At 45.3% G+C, this 26,549-nt stretch overlaps 2 protein-coding genes across 2 annotated transcripts; both read left to right on the top strand.

The window, feature by feature from the left end:
* Positions 1-327: 327 nt before the first annotated feature.
* On the top strand, positions 328-20,446 carry LOC118403029 (deleted in malignant brain tumors 1 protein-like). The gene is made up of 12 exons (XM_035801465.1): positions 328-787; positions 3,687-3,860; positions 4,218-4,526; positions 5,406-5,711; positions 9,281-9,500; positions 10,516-10,754; positions 11,552-11,725; positions 15,173-15,478; positions 16,255-16,499; positions 17,262-17,442; positions 18,036-18,425; positions 20,157-20,446. Exons 1-12 carry the CDS (start codon positions 463-465, stop codon positions 20,444-20,446), a joined length of 3,159 nt encoding a protein of 1,052 aa, XP_035657358.1. The 5' UTR covers positions 328-462.
* A 180-nt stretch (positions 20,447-20,626) lies between these two features.
* Positions 20,627-25,142, top strand: LOC118403027 (deleted in malignant brain tumors 1 protein-like). Its single transcript, XM_035801464.1, has 9 exons — positions 20,627-20,741; positions 21,043-21,298; positions 21,452-21,570; positions 22,070-22,310; positions 22,576-22,694; positions 23,007-23,238; positions 23,375-23,613; positions 24,308-24,469; positions 24,769-25,142. Exons 1-9 carry the CDS (start codon positions 20,636-20,638, stop codon positions 25,008-25,010), a joined length of 1,716 nt encoding a protein of 571 aa, XP_035657357.1. The 5' UTR covers positions 20,627-20,635; the 3' UTR covers positions 25,011-25,142.
* The last annotated feature ends 1,407 nt before the right edge of the window (positions 25,143-26,549 follow it).

Below are 26,549 nucleotides of genomic sequence, written 5' to 3'. Positions count from 1 at the left end.
ATCAAGGGAAACGGTGTGAGACATAACACTACCCCTCGACGTGTTGGCATTCCTGGGTGAAATAGTTACATTTTTGTTGACAGCAATGCCCTACAAACATCCATCCAATCTTCGTACAGCCAGGCGTTAGAACACGACTACAAAAGCACACCTACAACAACATTCAATACCTATAAACAACAAACCTGTCACCATGGCAATAATACTTAAGGTCACACTTAGGCCATGCTATGATTATCTTAGACGTATTTACGTTGATGTAAAGTACCATTTTTATAACACGTTTTTATAACACGTAATTTTGACACGAAATTGATGCCATAGACATTGCTGCAATTCATCCGCCAGCCGATAACAATGGACAACGATTGAGTTCTTGATGTCCGTAATTAAAAAAAAAAAAAGACAGTTTCGCATCGAGTCCAGATATCAGGAGAACAAAGAAGCTGTGAAGGTCCTTCAATGTCGTCTTTTTCAGATGTCCGACTCGTGGGAGGAAGTTCGTCCAGCGAGGGCAGGGTTGAAGTGTACCATGACGGACAGTGGGGGACGGTCTGTGACGACCGTTTTGACATGAGCGACGCCAACGTGGTCTGCCGTCAGCTGGGATACGGAGGCGCTGTCGAGGTCCGAGGGTCGGCAGCCTTCGGGGAGGGGGAAGGCCCGATCTGGCTGGACGACGTGGCCTGTGAGGGTTCCGAGACGAGCATCGAAGACTGCGGCCACAGAGGATGGGGCTTAGAGAACTGTGTGCACCTTGAGGATGTTGGTGTGGTCTGTTCGGGCGGTGAGTCAAGAGTTTTTTTGAACGAGATGGACAAAATGACAAACTTGTGAATGTGTCACTGTTGCTTCTCCCTCCACCTGCCTCTTCCTAGAGGGCTAAGGGCGGTTCCCCTTGTCCCTTTCTCCTGTCTTCTTCTTTACCCTTGGCATGGAGCTCTGCTCTGCACTGTAAGAACTGCACAGCAATACGGTGAATGGATAAAACACTGTATGATTTGGATTATTTTTTTTTTTTTATTTGTATCAGGCCCATGGCCCATAAAAACAGACACAGAACAAGGATTTACAAAGCTACACTTATAAATACTTTACATAATGTCGCCAGAATGTGCTGTGGCAAAAGCCGTCCGAGTGTACAAGCACTCTAATTATATCATTGTCAGACGACAGCAGGCGTGTTACAAATGAGTAGGTGACCTTGCGACGCCTTGCGTCAAACATGTCGGTCCGGTTATTCACAAACAACCAACTAGTGCTTGTATGCCTGCCGACCGAAAAGAGCAGTTTCATTGCGCTGTGGTAAGCCACTCGTAGCTTGGAGATCGCACTCACGCTGTAATTACTCCAGATTTGGGCACAATACATCGGGGAGCAATATGCAGAGAACAACTCACTTTTTACCGCCGCTGAGCAGTAACGAAACCGCCGGAGGAGTGAATTTGCCCGAGAATAAAAGCCTCTGACGTGAGCTCGGATTGCTGCGTCATCCGAAAGATCAGGGGTAATTATATACCCAAGATATGTGGTAGAAGAGGCATACTTTAAGGCGGTACCGTACAGCATCAGCGGCGGCAAAGGCATACTCATGCGGAAGCGGCGACACGGAAAGTACATACATAGTGTTTTCGATTCATTAAACAACATGTCAATATCCGCTCCAGATAGCTCACAAATACTGATCAGTCTCTGCAACGCTTTAACAGACGGACAGACGAGGCAAATGTCATCCGCGTACATCAAGTGGTTGACTAAGGTGTCCCCAACATAGCAACCGACTCCAGACCTCAGTAGCTCGGTACTCAAATCGGATACATACACATTGAACAAGATTGGTGACAATATGCTGCCTTGAGGCAAACCATTCATAGCGGTAAATGTATCCGAGAGGGTGTGGCCCCAACGGACACAGAATGACAACGTACTATACCACACGACCAGGAATCTAACTAGGTACATCGGAACCCCTCGATCCATAAGTTTTTTAAACAATGTCCAGTGGTTTACACGGTCAAACGCTTTGGATGCGTCCAGAAAACATGCAAATACAGGAGAGCCCCTTTGTCGATAATACTGAATAATTTCTTTGAGGGCAAATATGCATAGATCAGTTCCATGTTTCTTCTTAAATCCGAACTGGTTGCTCGGGGAGCATAGGAAATCGTCAAGGTAAGTCAATAGTACCGATTCAATGACTTTTAACAAGGGGCTGGCAATTGCAATCGGACGATAACTGTCCTTGTTCGAAGCATTACAGCTGAACATTATGAACATTATGAAAGTGTAAAAATGCGCTGCGTTACGCAACTGCCTTTCTAGTGTGAGCCGACTGCAGTGATGCATACAATCGTTTGTGAGTCGTAGGTAAAATCGTGGGTTCATAATTAGATCGGATCTTAGCCTGTCTCTGAGGTCAGTGTGCCAAGTGGTCAGTTTGCAGATGGCTCCCCAGGATCCCTTTCACTAGCAGGAGGACATCAAAGCTTCTCATTCAATAGCATGTCTGCACTTAGCCTGACTAAAATCGCGCCCCTAGCGGCCGGCCCTAAGATTGCCGCCTCCGGGGGTCATTAAGCCCAGCCGGCGAGAGCTTGTGTAAACACAGGCTAGTCTGCACTTGGTCGGTGAAAGAAGCAAAAAGCGTTCAGGTGCCTATTCACAATTTAAAAATCGTACAACGCTAAAAGAATTTGAACATCACAACACACTCCATGCTGATTTTACCTACGATGTACCTGTGATTTACCGCAATCATCGTGCACTTTATGGGATAAGATATCGTAGGTACACCACACGATGTACGTCACCGGGGATTGATACAATATCTCTGTATTACAACACAAGGAGCCATTGATGGCGGCTGGACTGGCTGGAGCCCATGGTCCGCCTGCAGCGTGACGTGTGGAGTCGGTACGCAGACTCGGGACCGAAGCTGCACCAATCCTGCACCAGCGAACGGTGGGGTGGACTGTTACGGACAAACTCAAAAGACACAAACATGTTACAGCATATCCTGTCCAGGTAACTCTTAAGTCTATATATACATTTTTATTCTAACCTACAAGTGTGAGATCACGTGGCTCAATCGGCAGCGCGTTGGTCTCAGGCCCAAGAGGCCCAAGGGGTCATGAGTTCGAATCCGGCTGCCGTTGCCCTTGGGAAAGGCACTTTTCACGATTTTTCTCACTTGCCTGTCTAATGAGTACATAGCTGCGGCTAGTGGCAGTGACAGACCTTTGTTGCAGTGGTAGGCCATAGGGGCATGTTCTGGCATGATGCACCCACTATACACGAGTCAGGGGTAGGAGGAACCCCTTGCGTCCTTGGTTGGAAGTCCTCCTAGGAGACGGAAAGTCCAAACAACAAACCTGCGTCTACGGGGGCTGTCTTTCATGTTTCATACAGTTACCCCTGTAGAACTTAGTGCGCCAGTAGACGAGAGGGTGGAGAAGGAAGTGCACAGCTCTCCTTCACCTTAAAAACTCAAGTGCAGACCAGACAGACTGGTCACCAAACCCACCCTGTTTGCCTACCATTGTCTTCCAAAACAGATGGATGCCAACAACAACAAACAAAGTAGCCTCCTATATCAGAAAATAAGATTTCCTCCCGTTCAAGTCTTTATAGATGCAGGTTGATACCAGTTTTTTTCCAGCAAACCTTAAAATTTGTATCCCGTGTAGTTGATGGCGGCTGGACTTCCTGGAGCCCATGGTCCGCCTGCAGCGTGACGTGTGGAGTTGGTGAGCAGACTCGGGACCGAAGCTGCACCAATCCTGCACCAGCTCACGGCGGGGCGGACTGTTACGGACAAACTCAGAAGACACAAACATGTTACACGATGGTATCCTGTCCAGGTAAATCTAAAGTATGAATATTATACCGACCCCGTACAAGTAGTCTCCTATATTAGCAAAATAAGTTTTCCCTCGGTTCAAGTCTTTATAGATGCAAGTCGATAGGTATCTGTAGCACTACTGAACATATTACCACACTTAGCTCATGCTATGATTGAAGTATCTTACGTTTACCATTTTTATAATACGTAATTTTGACACCAAAATGACGCCATAGACATTGCTGTGATCCTTCCAGCAGCCGGCAACGAGTGAGTTCTTGATGTCCGTAATCTCAAAAATAAAATAGATTTTCGTCGAATCCACTGTTAAGAGAGCCCGGAAGTCTAAGGTTTCCATTCGTGTCGTCTTTTTCAGGCATCCGACTCGTGGGTGGAAGTTCGTTCAGTGAGGGCAGGGTTGAAGTGTACCATGACGGGCAGTGGGGGACAGTCTGTGACGACGATTTTGACATGAACGACGCCCACGTGATCTGTCGTCAGCTGGGGTACGTAAGCGCTGCCGAGGTCCGACCTGGAGCAGCCTTCGGGGCGGGGTCAGGTGAGATCTGGCTGGACGACGTGGCCTGTGAGGGTTCCGAGACGAGCATCGAACACTGCAGCCACAGAGGATGGGGCATAGAGAACTGTGGGCACAGTGAGGACTCTGGTGTGGTCTGCTCGCAGGGTGAGTTAAGAGCTTTTGGCGACGCCTCAATGGCGACGCCTAATAGTATAGTGTGTGACCTTTTGTCAGGAATTCCCAGAATTGGACAGGCAAGTGTTTAGTGGAGAGAGGCATAGAGGTAGGATAGAGTGCTATTGTCTTCAGAGTCACAGGAATCGGGACGGGCATTCCAAGATGTCTGGAAGAAGTCATAGTCGCTGGATGGTAGGACAGAGGTCGACAGCCCATCCATCAAGTAGCTAGTTCGCACCTTGTTAGCACTTGTAAACAGAGCCAGAGGAAAGGCAAATACTAAAACACCCCAACAACAGCTAATGTATAATTCAATATATGTAAGCCATAACTCCATCGCCATGGCAATGCATTTTCGTTGCCACACTTTTTTTTGCCTTCGCCAAAAGGCTGTGCAATCGGTTGAGCCCGGCCTTGTTGTGTTTGTATGTAGGTCAACTGCGCATGCATATAATTCAAGAAGTTGTGAATGGATCTTGGTGATAGTTGGTAGGTGTGTGGTGGTTGTGGAAAGGTAGGTCAAGTTCGAAAATGATTTACCTGGCGTTCCCCATGGTACTGCAGCGGGCTTTGTATTTGTTTGTATTCATACGTGAACAACATAACTCGAGAAGTTGTGGGTAAATCTTGGTGATATTTGGTAGGTGTGTAGCGGTTGTGGAAAGGAAGGCCAAGACGTGTCTCAGACGTATTTACGTTGATGTAAAGTACCATTTTATCATACGTGATTTTGACACGGAAATGACGGCAGCCGACAAGGAGTGAGTTCTTGATGTCCGCAATTAAAAAGAAAAGATATGCATCGAATCCAAATATCAAGATAACCCAGAAGTTGTGAAGTTTTCATTCAATGTCGTCTTTTTTCAGGCATCCGCCTCGTGGGTGGAAGTTCGTCCAGTGAGGGCAGGGTTGAAGTGTACCATGACGGACAGTGGGGGACCGTCTGTGACGACGCTTTTGGCATGGACGACGCCCACGTGGTCTGCCGTCAGCTGGGGTACGGAAGCGCTTTTGAGGTCCGAACTCGAGCAGCCTTCGGGGAGGGGTCAGGTGAGATCTGGCTGGACAACGTGGCCTGTGAGGGTTCCGAGACGAGCATCGAACACTGCAGCCACAGAGGATGGGGCATAGAGAACTGTGGGCACAGTGAGGATGTTGGTGTGGTCTGTTCGGGTGAGTCCAAAGTTTATGCGATGTACAAAATGGAAAACTTGTGAATGTGAGGTCTTTATAGATGCAAGTAGCTGCAGCACGCCTGAACATACTTCCAGTTTGTTCCAGCAAACCTAAAATTTGTTTTCCATGTAGTTGATGGCGGCTGGACTGACTGGAGCCCATGGTCCGCCTGCAGCGTGACGTGTGGAGTCGGTGAGCAGACTCGGGACCGAAGCTGCACCAATCCGGCACCAGCTCACGGCGGGGCGGAGTGTGATGGAGATGATGAGGAGACACAAGAGTGCGACACGATGGTATCCTGTCCAGGTAACTCTAACGTATTATAATAACCCCTTACAAGGGTTACAGGTTGTTTCGCAACAATGTCAGTTCGCAACCGTCAGTTCGCAACAAGGCAAGTCTTTTCGCAACAAGGTTCAAGTCGTTTCACAACATTTCAATGTTATTAATATTGATAGCCTAGTAGTATTAGAAATCGTATTCCTAACATAATTATACTCCTGCCTGTGCACGCCGCGTATGAAACTGTACCGCCCGGCGTATGAAAATCATCGGGCTGTCAGGTCTATGCAGCCCCATGTTCCTCTGCCACCGGGGTTGTCTTTCGCACCCGGTAAGATTTTTACGTGGAAGGAATACAATTATGTTAGCAATACGATTCCTAATACTTTTAGCCTGCGAACCGTTCTTAGGTTTCTGTTACTATCAATTCTGCCCATAGATTTGTTTTTGGCGGCAGGGGAAAGATTCTATGTTCTTGCTGTGTTTACTCCCATTACACGCTGGATTAACTCTAGGACAGGCAGAATGCTTGCTAATCACAATACCCAACAGGAGGCCATCTGGGGAACCCTGACCTGGGCGTCTTCAAGAATGGACCAGCTTGGGTTAATTATCGCCTCTAGGAGATAAGAGCTTGCGGGAATCGTGGTTACACCCCTGACTTCCCTTTGACTATATAAATTACATCCCTGCTCTTGCTGTTAAAGAGTGTAGCAAGTCTGTTATTACGTTGGGCGGCCCAGGGGTCACGTGGTGAGAGCACGTGATCATGGGCGCGCCCTGACGTCAACTAGGCCACGCCCCGCAGCGCTCGCGTAAGCTCCGCCTCCAATTGAGATAATATAAGGCGAGGTACGCGCTAGTTAGGCTAGAAGCAGACTCAGAGAGACCAGGACAAGCGCATCTTCCGCCGTCGTAGTTTAGTTAACCGGGTTAGTTAGTATCATCCGCCGCAACTCTGTCCAGGTATCGTATCTTGTATCACTTGTATTCAGTTGTAGTACTATATCATCACATCTGTTCACTTACCTAAACTGTATACCATCGGTCGTAGTAATAAAGATCACATCAAACTGTACACTGAACCCTGGTCCTTGGCTATATTGGTGAGAGTGCATAGCATAGATGCGTCACCTTGACGTATAGGTAAATGCCCAAATCCTACCACTAAGACCAAATGTTACATGGTTCCTACTAGTGGGTACAGTTTTGCTCTGTGATCCTGATTCTACGACCCGATTGTTATAAACTTTGTACCGTGATTTCTAAGAATACGTCACGTTTTCGGGTTGCGCCAAAGTGACGCTCAGTCAAATTTCCGCCTGTTAAATTTGTCACTCGAAGTACGTAGCGTCGACACTTCGGTACAATTGAAAAAAGTTTGGTCAAAGCAAGGACGTTATACGTCCTTGGTCAAAGTTGTATGTTTTGTTTATTGTCGATAAAGCTTGGGTTAAAGGGTGAAAAAAACCGCTCTGGCTTCTCTGTGACAGCATTATGTCAACTTTATGGCACCCTCACACGGTTACACCATTGCGCTTTGATGTCTGTTAAATTTGTCACATGAAGTACGTAGTGTAGACACTTCGGTGTAAATTGAAAGAGTTTGGTAGAAGTTGCATGTTTAGTTTAGTTTCTATGACCGCATATGTCAACTTTATGGCACCCTGACGTCATTACGCCTTAATTTCTGTTAGATTTGTCACATAAAGTACGTAGCGTAGACACTTCGGAAGAATTGAAAAAAGTTTGGTCAAAGTTGTATGTTTAGTTTATTGCCGATAAAGCTTTTAATTGGGTTAAAGTTTGAAAAAACCGCTCTGGCTTCTCTATGACCGCATATATCATATCTATGGCACCCTGACGTCATTACGCCTTGCTGTCTGTTAAATTTGTCACTTGTAGGACGTAGCGTAGACACCCTGGTGTAAATGGAAAGAGTTCTGTCGAAGTTGTATGTTTAGTTTATTGTCTATGACTGTTTTAATTAGGTCAATACAGAGGAAAACCCGCTCTAGCTTCTCTAAGACCGCATATTTCAACTTTATGGCACAGTGACGTCATTACGCCTTGATGTCTGTTAAATTTGTCGCTTGAAGTACGTAGCGTAGACACCCTGGTGTAAATGGGAAGAGTTTTGTCGAAGTTGTAAGTTTAGTTTATTGTCTATGACTGTTTTAATTAGGTCAATACAGAGGAAAACCCGCTCTAGCTTCTCTAAGACCGCATATTTCAACTTTATGGCACCCTGACGTCATTACGCCTTGATGTCTGTTAAATTTGTCACTTGAAGTACGTAGTGTACACATTTTGGTAGAATTGAAATAAGTTTTGTCGTAGTTTTATGTTTAGTTTATTGCTGATAAAGCTATTAATTGGGTTTGAAGGGTTAAATCACGTTCTGGCTTCTCTATAGCTATGACCACATATGTCAACTTTATGGCACCCTGACGTTATCATGCCTTAATGTCTGTTAAATTTGTCACATGAAGTACGTAGTGTAAACACTTCGGTACAATTGAAAAAAAGTTTGGTCGAAGTTGTATGTTAAGTTCATTGCCGATAAAGCTTTTAATTGGTTTGAAAACCCCACTCTGGTTTCTCTATGACCACATATGTCAACTTTATGGCACCCTGACGTCATTACGCCTTAATTTCTGTTAAATTTGTCACTTGAAGAACGTAGTGTAGACACTTCAGTAAAATTCAAGTAAGTTTGGTTGAAGTTGTATGTTTAGTTTATCATCGATAAAGCTTTTAATTGGGTTAAAGGTTGAAAAACCCGCTCTGGCTTCTCTATGACCGGATATGTCAACTTTATGGCACTCTGACGTTATTACGCCTTGATGTCTGTTAAATTTGTCACTTGAAGTACGATACGTAGACATTTTAGTACACTTGGAACGAGTTGGGACAAACTTGTATGTTTAGTTTATTGTCGATGAAGCTTTTAGTTCGGTAAAAATGTAGGATTTTGTAAGACAGCAAGTAAGGACACTCACTTCGGTAGGTATCGCTGTTAGAGGTTTATATAATTTTTTTTTTGCTAAACTAAGTGTAGCGACTTTGCCATAACAGTAAGTATGCGGTAAACCAAGAAATCACGTCTTTTAGGGGGCGACAGCTAGCCAGAAATGTGTTTGAGAAATGTGTTTGAGAGGACGCCAAAGTGATTGCAATAATACTGTACTTTCCCCCCTACACGTACAATGGTACAGTCTGGTACAATCATTACTTATTCACCAACTATCGCCCAATATTCATCTTACCGATCTTTGCCATAGATGGGGCAGCTGTCAATATCGCTCGAGGCAAGACGGCCTACCAAACAAGCTCCCAGGGGTACTGGATACCAACTACAGGCGAAGTGTTCAGTGGGGAAGCCGGTCTTGCTGTAGACGGCAACACCAATGGCAATTATTCGGAAAACACCTGTACGCAAACGAAGTGGGAGGCCAACCCTGCGTGGTGGGTGGATCTTGGACAATCGTATGTGATTAACAGGTACGTGTAGGTCACTATGTCTTTTGTCATAACAGTACTGATTATGATACGGTCCCATTTAGAAAATGGGTTCTTTTGGGTATTTAACGGTCTGTTTTTTTTCTGTACGTCGTCCCTGACCCCTACGCGGCCCCGTATACCTAGGGCACTCTGTGTTTTTCGGGCAATTCAGAGGTACTACTGGACCTCTCAATTTTTGTAACTCGCACTTAAAATCCGTCCGGGACACGGCAACAAACGGACACCGTGACCGCACATACATATACATATAAGCGAGTTAGGGCTTGATCAGACTACGTTTTCAAGGGTTGCGCTTACAAGGTTCTGAAGGTTGAAGCTAGGGCAGTACAATACATAGTGGGTAACGCTTTCACATCGGGAGCCACAGCTGCAAGAAGGACTTACTACTGAATAACGTGTGCATAAGCTAATTCAAACTACAGGTCCCGACGCGGAGGCGCGTGAGTAAAGCGCAGGCGTAACTGGGGCCATGACTAAGATGTGTGTTAAGGAAAGGGCGAGCTAATTTCTCTAAGTAATTTTTGAATGTCGAAGGATTAAGTGACTGTACAGCAATATCAAGACCATTCCAGTGATATGTAGCATACGGAATAAAGGACCTTTGGTATCGAGTTGTGGAACAAGTTGATGGCTGTAAATGTGGTGCTTTATGTTGGTTGTGTTGTTTTCTGTGGTGTGTGACATGGTGTTTAGATTGCAGATAGAATACATCACATTGACTTATACCAAAAGCTTACAACATATTTTTAGGGGGCCTTGTGCCGCCGAACGCGACAAGGGGATTTACATACAGATACAGATGCGAACGCGCGTTACATTGACAAAACTAAAACTCAGGTTACCCTCCGGTCACAGAGCAAAAACTTTTGAGTTTGGAAATAGGATCCTGGCGTTAGTTTCTAATCCTACCTATGGTGTTGGATGTCATGTCGTACGTGAAGGCTCTGACATATTAAAAACATAGAATCCATTGCTTTTTCATCATCATCTACAGTGTGGTCATATTCAACCGCCTGGACTGTTGTTCGGATCGACTCAATCCCTTCAACATCCACATCGGGGATTCCGGCACGGTTACCGCCAACCCCAAGTGTGGAGGTGACCATCGGATCGACCTCGGCCAGCCGTCCATTTCCGTTTCCTGTAGGGGGATGATGGGACGGTACGTCGGCATTCGCCTGATCGGTTCTCATCGAGTGATGTCATTGTGCGAAGTCCAAGTCTTTTCGCCAGGTATGCCTTTGTTACATTTACGAGTACATACACAACCACATAAAGGCCACAGTAAAGGACATTAATTTTCGACTGATTTAAAGGAAATAGAGCAATAAATATGTTCCCCTTCGCAGATGGTCAGATACGAGAGAGTACCAAAACGGGCAAATATGCTATGTTTTAGCGTAATGATTGTACTTGTAGAAGTTACACTAGCAAGGTAAGCAGTGACTGTCGTTGTAGAGGTGTCTTTGCGCCCGCTTTAAGACGGCGTCTCGGACGTCCCGGACGACCGACTGAACGCGTCAAAGGTGCCAATCCAAACGCGTCCAAGCGTTTTTATGCCGTCCGTACCGTCTTGGACGTTCGTCAATTGATCAAAGTGCTCAAGACTTTACAGATGCAAGTCAATGAGTAGCTGTAGCATTCCTGAACATACTTCCAGTTTTTTTTTCAGCAAACCTAAAATTTGTTCTCCATGTAGTTGATGGCGACTGGACTGACTGGAGCCCATGGTCCGCCTGCAGCGTGACGTGTGGAGTTGGTGAGCAGACTCGGGACCGAAGCTGCACCAATCCTGCACCAGCTCACGGTGGGGCGGATTGTGATGGAGATGATGAGGAGACACAAGAGTGCGACTCCGGAGTTTCCTGTCCAGGTAACTTTAAATCTAAATATTATACTAACCTGCTACAAGTAGTCTCCTACAAATGAGTTTTTCACCGGTTCAAGTCTTCATAGATGCAAGTAGCTGTAGCACTCCTGAACATACTTCCAGTTTGTTCCAGCAAACCTAAAATGTGTTCTCCATGTAGTTGATGGCGGTTGGACCGATTGGAGCCCATGGTCCGCCTGCAGCGTGACGTGTGGAGTCGGTGAGCAGACTCGGGACCGGAGCTGCACCAATCCTGCACCAGCTCACGGTGGGGCGGACTGTGACGGACTGGCTTATAATAGACAAGCATGCGACACGATGGTTTCCTGTCCAGGTAACTATCAAGTATAAATATTATACTAACCTCCTACAAGAAGTCTCCTATATTAGTAAAGTTATATTTATCCCGTTCAATACTAGTATATTGCTAGTTGTCTTATACAATATAAGTATATTATAACGTAACCTAAGTTTGCCTTACATTGTACCCGTTCTACAAATTATGTTGTGCAATAAACTTTGACTTGACTTGACTATATTCTTCATAGATGCAAGTCGATAATTAGCTGGAGTACTCCTGACCATACTTCCAGTTTATTCCAGCAAACCTAAAATGTGTTTTCCATGTAGTTGATGGCGGCTGGTCTGACTGGAGCCCATGGTCCGCTTGCAGCGTGACGTGTGGAGTCGGTGAGCAGACTCGGGACCGAAGCTGCACCAATCCTGCACCAGCTCACGGCGGGGCGGAGTGTGACGGACTAACTCATGCGACACAAGCATGCGACACAGGGGTATCCTGTCCAGGTAACTCTAAAGTATAGATATTATTCTAACCTCCTATTATAGAAGCCTCCTATAATAGAAAATAATTTCCCCCCAGATCCAAGTCTTTATAGATGCAAGTAGCTGTAGCTTTCCTGAACACACTTCCAGTTTGTTCCAGCAAACCTAAAACCTTTTTTCTCCATGTAGTTGATGGCGGCTGGACTGACTGGAGCCCATGGTCCGCCTGCAGCGTGACGTGTGGAGTTGGTGAGCAGACTCGGGACCGAAGCTGCACCAATCCTGCACCAGCTCACCGTGGGGCGGACTGTGATGGAGATGATGAGGAGACACAAGAGTGCGACTCCGGAGTTTCCTGTCCAGGTAACTTTAAAGTCTAAATATTATACTAACCTGCTACAAGTAGTCTCCTACAAATGAGCTTTTCACCGGTTCAAGTCTTTATAGATGCAAGTAGCTGTAGCACTCCTGAACATACTTCCAGCTTGTTCCAGCAAATCTAAAATGTGTTTTCCATGTAGTTGATGGTGGCTGGTCTGACTGGAGCGCATGGTCCGCCTGCAGCGTGACGTGTGGAGTTGGTGAGCAGACTCGGGACCGAAGCTGCACCAATCCTGCACCAGCTCACCGTGGGGCGGACTGTGATGGAGATGATGAGGAGACACAAGAGTGCGACTCCGGAGTTTCCTGTCCAGGTAACTTTAAAGTCTAAATATTATACTAACCTGCTACAAGTAGTCTCCTACAAATGAGCTTTTCACCGGTTCAAGTCTTTATAGATGCAAGTAGCTGTAGCACTCCTGAACATACTTCCAGCTTGTTCCAGCAAATCTAAAATGTGTTTTCCATGTAGTTGATGGTGGCTGGTCTGACTGGAGCGCATGGTCCGCCTGCAGTGTGACGTGTGGAGTCGGTACGCAGACTCGGGACCGAAGCTGCACCAATCCTGCACCAGCTCACGGCGGGGCGGACTGTGATGGAGATGCTGAGGAGACACAAGCATGCGACTCCGGAGTTTCCTGTCCAGGTAACTCTAAGTTTTATTCTTTTATTCCTAAGGTGTCATCTTAACACAGTGAGATCTTAGACATACTAAAAATAGTATTCATGTGCCATTATAGCCAACCATCTTTAAGCCCTTGATAAGAAAATTCAGAACTTTTCCTTTATCATCAGCCTGTTCCAGACTTTTCTCTATTTCTACGTAGTTGATGGCGGCTGGTCTGACTGGAGCCCATGGTCCGCCTGTAGCGTGACGTGTTTGCATTACTTTTCTCTATTTCTACGTAGTTGATGGCGGCTGGTCTGCCTGGAGCCCATGGTCCGCCTGCAGCGTGACGTGTGGAGTTGGTGAGCAGACTCGGGACAGAAGCTGCACCAATCCTGCACCAGCTCACGGTGGGGCGGACTGTGATGGACTGACTCAGGAGACACAAGCATGCGACACGATGGTTTCCTGTCCAGGTAACTGTAATGTATCAACATTATACTAACCTCCTACAAGTCTCCTATATTAGCAAAATAAGTTTGTCCCCGGTTCAACGTCTGAAAGACAGATTTGTTTCTTGCGGGAGACAAGAGATAAGAGGTTATGGCAAGCTACAAACCTATGCTAAATTCAAAACCAACTTTACTTTTGAAAAGAACCTTTCATCAATTCAAAATAAATCATTTGTTGCTAACATAGAATTAAGCAAATTGCGAATCAGTGCACATTGTTTGGAGATAGACAAGGGGTAATATAATAATATAGTAGCCACTCAGAGACGATGTCCTACGTGCAAACATAGTGTTGAAGACGAACTGCACTATCTATTATCATGTCCCTCCCACATATATCGAGGAAAGTCAGAAGCTTATGGACGTTATCACAAGGGCTGGAAACATAACCTTACCTAAGACAAGCTCAGAAACTTTCAATTTACTCATGTCATGTCCTGATGCAATTTCCTTGTACACAGGCCAATACATCTCTACTGCTTTTCTAAAAAGGAATCGTATTAACACAAACAATTGATGTTAACTCTGTATCGCGTACCACTATATAATAATGTTTCCCATGAATTGAACCACTCAGCTAAAGTAGCATAGCGATTAGTCATTTGTTACATAGAACCCTTTATCATTGTTATATGTAAACAACCGCGTAGATGTTAGTTTTGATGTTATGCACATGTATTACTATCGAAGTTGCCTTAGTCGATGAGTAGCTGTAGCACTCCTAAAAATACTTCCAGTTTGTTCCAGCAAACCTGAAAGTTGCTTTCCATGTAGTTGATGGCGGTTGGACTGACTGGAACCCACGGTCCGCCTGCAGCGTGACGTGTGGAGTCGGTAGGCAGACTCGGGACCGAAGCTGCACCAATCCTGCACCAGCTCACGGCGGGGCGGACTGTGATGGACTGACTCAGGAGATACAAGAGTGCGAGTCGGGAGTTTCCTGTCCAGGTAAGTCTCAAGTTTTATTCTTTTATTCCTAAGGTGTCATCTTAACACAGTGAGATCTTAGACATACTAAAAATAGTATTCATGTGTCATTATAGCCAACCATCGATAAAAGCCCTTGATAAGAAAAATCAGAACTTTTCCTTTATTATCAGCCTGTTCCAGACTTTTCTCTATTTCTACGTAGTTGATGGCGGCTGGTCTGACTGGAGCCCATGGTCCGCCTGCAGCGTGACGTGTGGAGTTGGTGAGCAGACTCGGGACCGAAGCTGCACCAATCCGGCACCAGAGCACGGCGGGGCGGAGTGTGACGGACTGGTTCAGGAGACACAAGAGTGCGACACGATGGTATCCTGTCCAGGTAACTCTAAAGTATTAGAATAACCCCCTACAAGTAGTCTCTTCTATTAGCAAACTTTTAGTTCTCACCCGATTCAAGTCTTTATAGATGCAAGTAGCTGTAGTACTCTTGAACATACTTCCAGTTTGTTCCAGCAAACCTAAACTTTTTTTCCATGTAATTGAAGGTGGTTCAATGTCGGTTTTTTTCCAGATATCCGACTCGTAGGAGGAAGTTCATCCATGGAGGGCAGGGTTGAAGTGTACCATGACGGGCAGTGGGGGACCGTCTGTGACGACGGGTTTGGCATAAACGACGCCCACGTGGTCTGCCGTCAGCTGGGGTACGGAAGAGCAGCCGAGGTCCGAAGGGCAGCTGCCTTCGGGGCGGGGTCAGGCCCGATCTGGCTGGACGACGTGGCCTGTGAGGGTTCCGAGACGAGCATCGAACACTGTGACCACAACGGAGGGGGCAAACATGACTGTGGGCACACTGAGGATGTTGGTGTGGTCTGCTTGGGTGAGTCAAGAGTTTGTTTTTTTATATGTGACATTACATCACATTATACTACTGTATCGGCGAGTCAGCATATTCAAATAATACTGCAGTAACGGTGGTCGGGTTGGCTGGTTTACGAAACATATTTTTGTGCTTGTGACAGTCCCTTTTAAATTTGTCTTGGTTCCACAGTTATATCTTTCATATTTGTGCATGCTTGCCCCAGGGTTGCTTGGCCATCGTTTTTGTTGCGACACTTATAAAGAACGATGAATACCTTCATAACGTCAAATTACACGTTCCGATCTTGTGGATAGTTGCCGCCAATATCAAGGACACAGGCTCATAACTGCCGGTGTGTGGGTGCTTTTGTACCCGCAATCGCAGTTCTCGCCAACTATTTCAAAGCCAAGGTCCTTAAGTTCATCATTTCTTTCCAACTAATCCTCACATCGCCTGCGTGTTTTAAAACACCCGTGTTAAGACGTCTCTAAAGAGGGGTATAGCGCCCACATACCAAAACTAAATAAAGCAAAAGTTAATACACTTCTAGTATCACTATACAAAACCCTACTCTTTCGCCAACCATCGCCCAACATTCATCTCCCTGATCTTTTGCATAGATGGTAGCCCCTACCAAACAAGCACCCAGGGGTTCTGGACACCTGCTACAGGCCAGCTGTACCATTATAGTCCGTCTTGCTGTAGACGGGAACACCAATGGCGATTGGGATAATATATTGATGTCGAATCGTTCTAAGCTGCGTGCCTAATACTATCTTGTTTTCATTTGCCAGGTCCAACTACTGAGGTACCGACGACGCCGAGACATACAACATTTCTAACTAGCACGGAAGTACTTTCACAGACTACATCCATGCACATTCCTTCTTCTGCCCAGCCGACACAACGGCCAACTTACCCTGAAACCACTGTTTCTCAGCACATCATGCGTGCACAGACCAAAGTTCCACAGCCGACAACACGGCCAACTCATCCTGAAACCACTGTTTCTCAGCACGTCATGCCTACACAGACCACAGTTAAACAGCCAACACAACGGCCAACTTATTCTGGGACCACTGTTTCTCAGGACGCTATACGTTCAGAGACTACATCCATGCACATTCATTCTTCTGCCCAGCCAACACAACGGCCAGCTTACCCTGAAACCACTGTTTCTCAGCACGACATACATACACAGAGCGCAGATCCCCAAGCAACAACACGGCCAACTTATCCTGGGACCACTGTTTCTAAGCACGCTATACGATCGCAGACTACATCCATGCACATTCCTTCTTCTGCCCAGCCGACACAACGGCCAACTCGTCCACAAACCACCGTTTCTCAGCTCGTCATGCGTACACAAACCACAGTTAAACAGCAGACACAGCGACCAACTTATCAGCACGCTAAACGTACACAGACCACAGCTACACAGATGCCTTCAGCTCCCCAGCCGACACAACGACCAACTCATCCTTGGACCGCCGTTTCCCAGCATGTGATGCGTACACAGACCACCGTTCCACAGCAGACTCAACGCTCAACACATCCACGAACCATCTTTTCTAAGCACACTAAACATACACAGACTACAGTTCCCCAGTCAACGCAACGGCCAACTCATCCTTGGACCGCCGTTTCCCAGCATGTGAAGCGTACACAGACCACAGTTCCACAGCAGACACAACGGTCAACACATCCACGAACCATCTTTTCTAAGCACACTAAACATACACAGACTACAGTTCCCCAGTCAACGCAACGGCCAACTCATCCTTGGACCGCCGTTTCTCAGCATGTGAAGCGTACACAGACCACAGCTCCCCAGCCAACGCAACGGAAAACTCTTCCTTGGACCGCCGTTTCTCAGCATGTGAAGCGTACACAGACCACCGTTCCCCAGCCAACACAACATCCAACGTATCCTGGAACCACTGTTTCTCAGAGCACGGCTCACCAGACGACATGGCTAGCAGGTAGGGCTACATCGTTATGCTTTCCGATTGGTGTCTTGGAAGCAGCCATAACATACTTGAATGTTTTTCATATCATATACTTGTAAATGGCGCGCCTTAGTGTGGCACCGCCGCAGTGTGGCACTTCCAGAGGTAACGCACGACCTGCCGCGGGGAGTCTGCGGCGTGGTCCAACCTCGTGGAAACGGATCCGTGTCACAGGCACCCCATTTTTGCGGCACTGTATGCTGTGTGCGCTCCTGGTATGCTTTCGCACACAAACTGTTCCGTTGACTTGGCCTTGAGCTTAAATGATAGCAATGGCAGCAACGAAGGCTGCCCGTTGAATGTCGTGGTACCGGTCCCTACAACGTACAAGCCGTCTTCTGTGCCATGCGCTGTATGTACGCGCGAGTAGACAAGAAAATCATCATCTGTGGGACGAACAACAACAGAACTTGTTCTACCATTTTGAAAGAGCGCGCTGTCAAATGTCACGGCACATTTTTCCATCTAGTCGGACACGAATTAGTTCATGAATGGCTTGTACGTGTAAGTACCTAACATTTGACACAGATCTTATAGTGACTCAGATATTCCTATTTTCCTCACAGGGTGCGAAATATCGGGATACATAAACTTCAACGGAGTCTGCTACAAGGACTTCTCTGATGTGAAGGTGAGTTACGCCGCGGCCAGACGGAGATGTGCCGAGGACGGGGCGTTGCTAGCCATGCCGAAAGACAGACGGATCAACGATTTTATCTCCGCTTTCTATCGTACCTACGGGGGCATCTGGCTTGGCTTAACTGACGCCGACAGAGAAGGGCGATGGGTTTTTGAGGACGGCACAAGTTTGGCGTCAACAGGCTTTTCCAACTGGGACTACGGTGAACCCAACAATCATAGATTCGGCACAGAAGACTGCGCCGAGATGTTAGAGCTCAGCTACGAATGGAATGACGTTGGGTGCTACCAGCCGTTGGGGTTCATCTGTCAATTAGGTATGAGTTATTATTACCTTAACGTCTACCAACTTAATGATTATGGTTTAATACTGACATGAGTTTGTAAGGACGGTGTCCAATGTTGGTTTTGACGTCTCTTTGAAGTCCAGATCAAGAGCCGAGCTCGGTCGATTTGTTGGCGAGCTCCAAATGGGCATTTTCGACCAAGACGGCCGACGTTCTTACGATCACTAAGGCTTCGGGCGATCATTAGCAGCTCGTCCGTTGCGATTTAAACCACCACTGTGCACCAGAAAGGTGGAAAGAGCAATAAATTAAATTTTTCGGAATGACACACCTTTCCCAGTCCAATTTGTGATGGGGCAAATTTTCAGCGAAAAATCCGTCGACGCTCGGGTGATTTTGAAATTCGGCGATCAAGCTCCAGCCGATCTAAATTTCGGCCGGTGTTCGCTTGAATTGTGACACAGGATTGGTTATTCATCCCATTTTTTTTTAGCCCTGGAAAAATATTCTGCTAACTACAAAGAGATGTGCTAACATAGGGTTTTGTTTCCAAATGTTCATTGAATCTCATTCTGAGGAAAAAAAGGACAACACCCCGATATCCCATTTTTTTTCTTGAACCTCTTACTGGTAAAATAAAGGGACACCACCCCGCTATCCCATTTTTTTCACCAGTAGTTTATTCTTGAACCTCTTACTGGTAAAAAAAAACATCCCCGCTGTCCCATTCGTTTAACAATAAGTGATTCTTTAACCTGTTACTGGTGTGGAAGCCTTGAATGTAGTTGTCAACTTGGTAAGTGACACCTGTCTACTACACTAGTGTGACTTTTACTACACTAGTGCATTTCTTGAATACAGGAACGAATGACTTGTTGCCTGTGATACCATGTTTTGTCGCTGCAATTCTTGCCACAACGTTTATGGATGTCTATCAAAAATAGCAATCTTGTTTTTTTGCCCTCTCATCAATATTTTTGCAGTCTGAACTGACTTCGAAAACACATTTGGATCGTTTCTTCAGCCGATTTTTCGTGCTTGATTCTTCTTTCTTCCACTGCTAACCGTGCAAAACAGTTCTTACCTGTATATACCATGTATACCATCCATTGGAATTGTGGCTTACGGAAAAGAAATCTAAGCTCAGTATGTTCTTCATTGAAAACTTATCTATAAAAAAACTGTATTAATAAAGAATTAACTAACAAGCCATATAAAACGTGTCTATACTTGATAAAATGTGTCAGGTCTTCAGGCAATATTGACGACGGTTGATGATCACGTCACATCACCTAGTCCCACCCTGATCAGGGTTGTGTTGTCACAGTTGGGTTGTCAGTTTTCAGAAGTTCACCTGGTGCTCTACGACAGCTGCTTTGTTCTTTGGTAGACGCTTGGTGGCATACCCTACTTCCAAGTCTAGAATTTCTGGGAAGTGATCAACTACTGTCCCCTCACTGTGTGTGTCCTGTTCGTCATCAGTAACAGAGTGCAGTGTATTGTCTTGGTACAGTTGCTCGCAGTACTGTTTCCATCGCTGTAAAATGCTCTGGAGATCAGTTAGCACCCATTCATGATGTCATTTATCTCTAATCCACGCATGCGCAGATTCTACGGTAGCCGCCAGGGTAGCGAAGCCGGCCTAGGAGTGTGTTTGGCTACTGGACGCACTCCTGGGACGGCTTCACTTCTCTGGCAACTTTTGATACTATCTCAGGCTACCGTAGGATGTGCTTGGAGATTAACTTATCCCCTCCTCAGACACAGCAGCAACGACCATCGCTCCTGCGACCAGCGCTCATGCGACCAGCGCTCCTACGACCAGTGCCCCTGGATGTGGAGGCATCCTGGCGGCTCCCCCTGGAGGTACTGTGACGTCACCGAACTACCCCAGTAACTACGGCGACCGTGCGACTTGTGAGTGGACGATCACCGTGGCAGAAGGCAGCGTGGTTCTTCTTACGTTTGACAGCTTCAGCCTTGAGGAAGGTTATGACTATTTGACGATATACGATGGAGGCAGTGATACTGCTCCACGACTGCGGAGGTAAAGACCTGAACAGCCAAACATTTCTCTTGCAGTAGAGAAGTTTAATTTAGATGATTCTTAGATGATGCAAAGAGTGAAATCTGGTGTAAATTGCTAGCTTCAGAATTAAAAGCTTTACAATATTTCATGGATAGCATAAACAAATGAAAGGCAAGAACGATTTATTTTGATTTCCAGGTTAACAGGTCGCATGTCAGTCACCCCCATCACCGGTACATCTAACCAGTTGTTCCTGAGGTTTTCATCTGACGAGAGTGTCGTGGCTCAGGGGTTCCATTTCTCCTACACAGCCACAGGTAAGATGTTTGATAACAGGGAACCTGCTTGCTTTGTTGCCTCTGCCAATAGTTAGCGTGTTTTGTAGCATGCACATACACTCAAAAAGAAACTGTAAAGGATATTGAGAATAAGCCATACAATGTAAAGAAAAGGTTAATCACACCTCATAACAATCAAACACCCTGTGTCAGTCACTGTAATGATGTTAAAAGATACGAAAGACGAATTCGAAGTTTGATCAATCCGGTCTTCTTTGACTTTGACTTTATTGACGATGAGTTACATTAAAGACGGTCGATGTCATTTTTCCATCCTCAGACACAACAGAAACGACCATCGCTCCTGCGACCAGCGCTCCTGGATGTGGAGGCATCCTGGCGGCTCCCCCTGGAGGTACTGTGACGTCACCAAACTACCCCGGTAACTACGGCAACGATGAGACTTGTGAGTGGACGATCACCGTGCCAGAAGGAAGCGTGGTTCGTCTCACGTTTGACAGCTTCAGCCTTGAGACCGGTTATGACTATTTGATGATATACGATGGAGGCAGTGATGGTGCTCCACCACTGCGGAGGTAAAGACCCGAACAGCCAAACAGTTCTCTTACAGTAGAGAAGTTTAGATGGTGCAAAAAGTGATTTCTGGTGTGAATTGCAAGCTTCGGAATTCAAAGCTTCTGGGTATCATAAACAAATTGAAGGCAAGGACGATTTATCTTTATTTCCAGGTTAACAGGTTACGCGATACCAGACCCCATCACCAGTACATCTAATCAGATGTTCGTGAAGTTTACATCTGACTATAGTAGCACGGCCCAGGGGTTCCAGTTCTCCTACACAGCGACAGGTACTTAGATGTTTGATTACGTGTCTGCTTTGTCACCTGCTCTGTTTTTGGTTCATTCCTTCCGATTCTGCTGATTTGTTATTTTTAGTTCAGCGTGTGTTGGAGTTTGTACATGTACTCCCCACATCGTAGACGTATTTAGGTCCATTTAAAGTAGCGTCCATCGCTCTGTCTGTCCCATCCAGCACGAGTGCAAGCAAAGCATCATTATGATTCCGTAACCCTTTGCCCCATTCGAACATGGTATATGTAATGTCTCACTTGAAATTCAAATCATTGTTAACCTTAACACCTCCTGTCTTGTCGACACACAAAAACGGACCTGTTGAGAAACTGAGACAGACGAGAAGGGTTTTTCTTTCGCTTGGGTCTCAGCATCTATCACTGACTCAATTATATGGGTAAAACGAGTATTGGCACTGCTCCATTTTGGGTTCCGGTTGCTTGTTTTATACGTGACAAATATGAACCATGTATGGGTACACTTATCCCTCCTCAGGCCCAACAACAACGACCAGCGCTCCTGGATGTGGAGGTATCCTGACGGCTCCCCCTGGAGGCACTGTGACGTCACCGAACTACCCCAATTACTACCCCAACTCTGCGACTTGTGAGTGGAAGATCACCGTGCCAGAAGGAAGCGTGGTTCTTCTCACGTTCGACAGCTTCCAACTTGACTACGGTTATGACTATTTGACGATATACGATGGAGGAAGTGACAGTGCTCCACGACTGCAGAGGTAAAGTCAAAAGAAAGACCTGAATAGCCAGACAGTTTTCTTACATATACAGTAGAGAAGTTTGGATTATGAAAATAGTGATGTCTGGTGTGAATAGCAAGCTTCAGAATTCTAAGCTTCTGGGAATCATAAACAAATCAAAGGCAAGGACGATTTATTTTGCTTTCCAGGTTAACAGGTCCCAGGTCAGTCACCCCCATCACTAGTACTTCAATATTTTCTGGATAACATAAACAAATCAAAGGTTAAACATTTTGACTTCCAGGTTAATAGGTCACTTGACACCAGACCCCATCACCAGTACATCTAACCAGATGTTCGTGAGGTTTACATCTGACCATAGTTACACGTTCCAAGGGTTCCAGTTCTCCTACACAGCGACAGGTAATTAGATGTTTGATTACAGGGAACTTGCTTGCTTTGTCACCTTCTTGGCTCCTTCCTGTCGATTCTGCTGATTTGTTATTTGTATCTATGTATCACAATGGTCTCTCTGGCAAAAGAAATAGATGTAAACTTATCTTCTGTCCCGTCTTAGAAGTCTAAAAAGCTCGCTCTATCTATCGAAGAAATTCATCTTTCGCCATTATCGATTCAAAGAGTGGTTAAGTGCCAACAGAACAGAACTAAAGATAGCAAAAGTTATGACACTTCTAGGATCTCTATACAAAGCTAAAATCCCTCCGTATTCACCAGCTGCCATCTATGGAAGCCCTTCCGAGGAAGCTGTGAATGTCGCTCAAGGAAAGACGGCCTACCAAACAAGCACCAAGGGGTACTTTCGTTTCTGGGAAAGGGAAGCCCGTCTTGCTGTAGACGGGAACACCAATGGCGACTGGTGGGGAAATTCCTGTACATGTACGCGCACGGAAGACGAGGACAACCCTGCGTGGTGGGTGGACCTTGGACAATCGTATGTGATTAACAGGTACGTGTGTTTTGTCAAACATTACCATTTATGATACGGTCCCATTTAGAAAATCGGTCCTTTCGGGTACTTTACGGGCTGTTTTTTTTTTCTGCACGTCGGAACATTGACTTCTTTCTATCATCACCATCTACAGTGTGGTCATATTCAACCGCCTGGACTGTTGTTCGGATCGACTCAATCCCTTCAACATCCACATCGGAGGTTCCAGCACGGTTACCTCCAACCCCAAGTGTGGAGGTGACCATCGGATCGACCTCAGCCAGCCGTCCATTTCCGTTTCCTGTCAGGGCATGACGGGACGGTACGTTGGCGTTCGCCTGATCGGATTTCCCCGAGTGATGTCATTGTGCGAGGTCCAAGTCTTTTCGACAGGTATGCCTTTGTCACATTTACATACACAACCATATATATAAGGCCAAAATGAATAAATTTTGGGGACGACATTAATTTCCGACCGATTTAAAACAAAAAGAAAATTATTTTTCTGTCCTTCGGAGATGGTCAGCATGACGAGAAAGTCACACCACAATGAGCAAATATGTTGTTTTATAACCAACGATTATGCATGTAGAAGTGATACTATTGAACCGAGTTTTGGAGGGCCAATGTTCACAACCAGTAGGAACAAAATATTTCGGAACGCATAAGAATACGAGTTTTTAACATCGCCCCTCAAATTGTTTTCGTAAGCTAACTTTTGTCAGGCCTTGTCAGACACATTGTATTCAGCCAAAAGCTGACATTACTCAATTTGATTAAAGAGTACTGGAAGAGTTTAGTAGAATACCGAATGCTTTTTTATGTACGTGGGACTACTTTATCGTATATTGTGATGTAGTGTACATTTTTAGTTCCTAAAATTAATATCTATTGGAAAGCAACACGTTGGTTGGGAGGCTGCTTGAAAAATACGGCATATGAGGAAAAGGTCACGATTTCCCCACCAACCTCTGCTTGGAGAGTAGCATTATATGTCAAACGCACACATTGTTAGAATACTAGTATGTTGATGTTGCATGTTGATGACTGCCTAATACATTTGTTCTCTTTTATTTTCATTTGCCAGGTCCAATTACTGAGGTACCAACGACACTGAGACATGTAACACATCGAACTAACACGGAAGGACGTTTACAGACTACATCCATGCAGAGTCCATCTTCTGCCCAGCCGACACAACGGCCAACTCATCCTGGAACTACTTCCCACCAGACGACATGGCTGGCAGGTAGGCCTACATCATTTCTCGTGTCTCCGAAGCAGCCATACAATACTGTACTTGAATGTCTTTGTTCATATACTTGTAAATGTGGTTTTAACTTTCCTTAAAAAATGACCATATTACATCTATAAAAATACCTCATGTGAAGCAAGATGGTTTTCATGGCATATGTTTAAACTTATTTCATTTCTTAATTCTGCATTGTTTTGATAATTGAAGCCTTTGATTTATCTAAGTTCTTTTTATTGTATAATAATAATATATGCAAAATAGAAAAGAAATCACCAAAACATTTTCTCTTACAGAAAGGGAGACTACTACATCCATTGGTACTTGGTATAAGGACCTACTCAACCCAACTGTACTGATTGACAACCTTGCCGTGGCGTGCCTAGGCTGTGCTGTGGGTATCCTCGCTACGGCGTTGCTGTGCTGCTGCGGTCACAGATGCACACGCCAAAGTCGACAAGTGGCCCAAGCCCCAAAGGAGCAAGATGTGGAGGAACCACAAGACGAATGTGACAAAACAAAGGAAATACAGCCGTAAATGCCGGATATCTGTATTGCCCATATGTCATGTTATACCCGGCATATACAACAGTGTGGAATAGCGCCTGTAACGTACCCATGGGAAGGCGAATAAAGGATTGAGCAATGCCATGTTAATCTCCAAGCAGATCTTGCGTGGCATAAGATAGTATCATAAACTGGGGAAGGAGTTTAGCCAGCAGAGGCTACGCGTTCCCCAGCTTATGATACTATCTTATGCCACGCAAGATATGTTTGGAGATTAAGGCAATGTATCTTGAATAGCAAGCATGTTTAATTACGTAGCTATAGAGAGTCATCACTAATAGATGATTTAGTTTCATGACTGAGGTGGTTGCTCCATTGCACTGCCGATCTATGATAGCTGTAGGCTGCTATTAGGCAGTATGGGTTTTGTGTCAACGTTTGCAGTGTTTAAATGTAGGTAATCAAATACATGTATATCTGATGTTGTGTTACAGGTGAACTTAAACATAGAGACACTTTTTAAGAACTTTCATTTTCTTCTATTCGTTTGTATCTCACGATGATTGCGGTAATTTTTGGTGGTAATGGTTGTATATCTTGTTTGAGTGAAAAATAGTAAATAACGTTTGTTCTAGCACTGAGCTGAGTTTGACTTTTTATAAAGTAAAATTCACTTTTGTAACAGTCCAGTTTTGCATGTGGTAAGAGGTGTGTGAAATATGCAGTGTTTGCTCACAAATGTTTCCTGTCTAGTTATCACAAATATCACATTTATGAATTGCCTTTGCCTTAACCATTATATATGATAGCTTAGTATAGATATTACACATTACATTGCACATGGGCCATAGATGTGTTCATGTTCTACTGTACATGAATGACAATGAGCAAAAAAATCACAGTAAATTTGAGATTTTGAGTAAAAAATCACTGAAAAATTTTGTTGCTCCTGTTTTTTTTAGGACAGTGGTATCTAATTAGCTACATTAATGCATATTCCCATGCATTTCTTCATTATTAGAGTTTCTTACTGTCACAAGGTCAAACTAGCGGAACTGGCAGAAAGTACAGTTTAGGGGTGGTAGAACTAGTTTCAAGTTGAGTGAATGCTGTCTAAATAACACCAATAGACTAGCCTGACTAAAATCGCGCTCCTAGCGGCCTGCCCTACAATTGCCGGCGCCCTCGGGGAGGAGGTCATTAACCCCAGACAGCGAGAGATTGTGTAAACGCAGGCTAACCAATAGCCTATGTTAGTCCCCAAGCAGACCCTACGGTTCCTTGGAGATAGTATCAAAGCTGGCAAAGGAGTATAGCCGGCCAAAGGGATATGGCCGCTAAGGGAGTCAAACGGGCACCTGGTGCCGCTACCAAGTCCCTTGCCAGCTTTGATACTATTTCTAAGTCACCGTAGTGTCTACTAGGAGACTAAGCCCATGTGGCTTTATCTTACTTATGTCATGTAATTATAAGGTATTGGAATTACATAGATATCTTCTATTTGTCATTTTTACATTATTTTGCCCATGTCTTGGAATCCCCTCCTGTAACCCGTATGGATAAAGAGCGT

The sequence above is a fragment of the Branchiostoma floridae genome, chromosome 16 (assembly GCF_000003815.2).
Source record: "Branchiostoma floridae strain S238N-H82 chromosome 16, Bfl_VNyyK, whole genome shotgun sequence".
NCBI classification, from domain to species: Eukaryota; Metazoa; Chordata; class Leptocardii; order Amphioxiformes; family Branchiostomatidae; genus Branchiostoma; species Branchiostoma floridae.
Note: the sequence above shows the minus strand (reverse complement) of the source record. Positions and strands in the feature narration are given on the sequence as shown.

Excerpts from the sequence above, each read along its gene's own strand:
- LOC118403029 (XM_035801465.1), top strand. The coding sequence starts at position 463 with ATGTCGTCTTTTTCAGATGTCCGACTCGTGGGAGGAAGTTCGTCCAGC. Across the intron at positions 4,527-5,405 it reads TGGTGTGGTCTGCTCGCAGG|GCATCCGCCTCGTGGGTGGA; the intron begins GTGAGTTAAGAG and ends GTCTTTTTTCAG. Across the intron at positions 9,501-10,515 it reads CAATCGTATGTGATTAACAG|TGTGGTCATATTCAACCGCC; the intron begins GTACGTGTAGGT and ends CATCATCTACAG.
- LOC118403027 (XM_035801464.1), top strand. The coding sequence starts at position 20,636 with ATGTCAGTCACCCCCATCACCGGTACATCTAACCAGTTGTTCCTGAGG. Across the intron at positions 21,571-22,069 it reads GTTCTCCTACACAGCGACAG|GCCCAACAACAACGACCAGC; the intron begins GTACTTAGATGT and ends ATCCCTCCTCAG. Across the intron at positions 22,695-23,006 it reads GTTCTCCTACACAGCGACAG|CTGCCATCTATGGAAGCCCT; the intron begins GTAATTAGATGT and ends CGTATTCACCAG.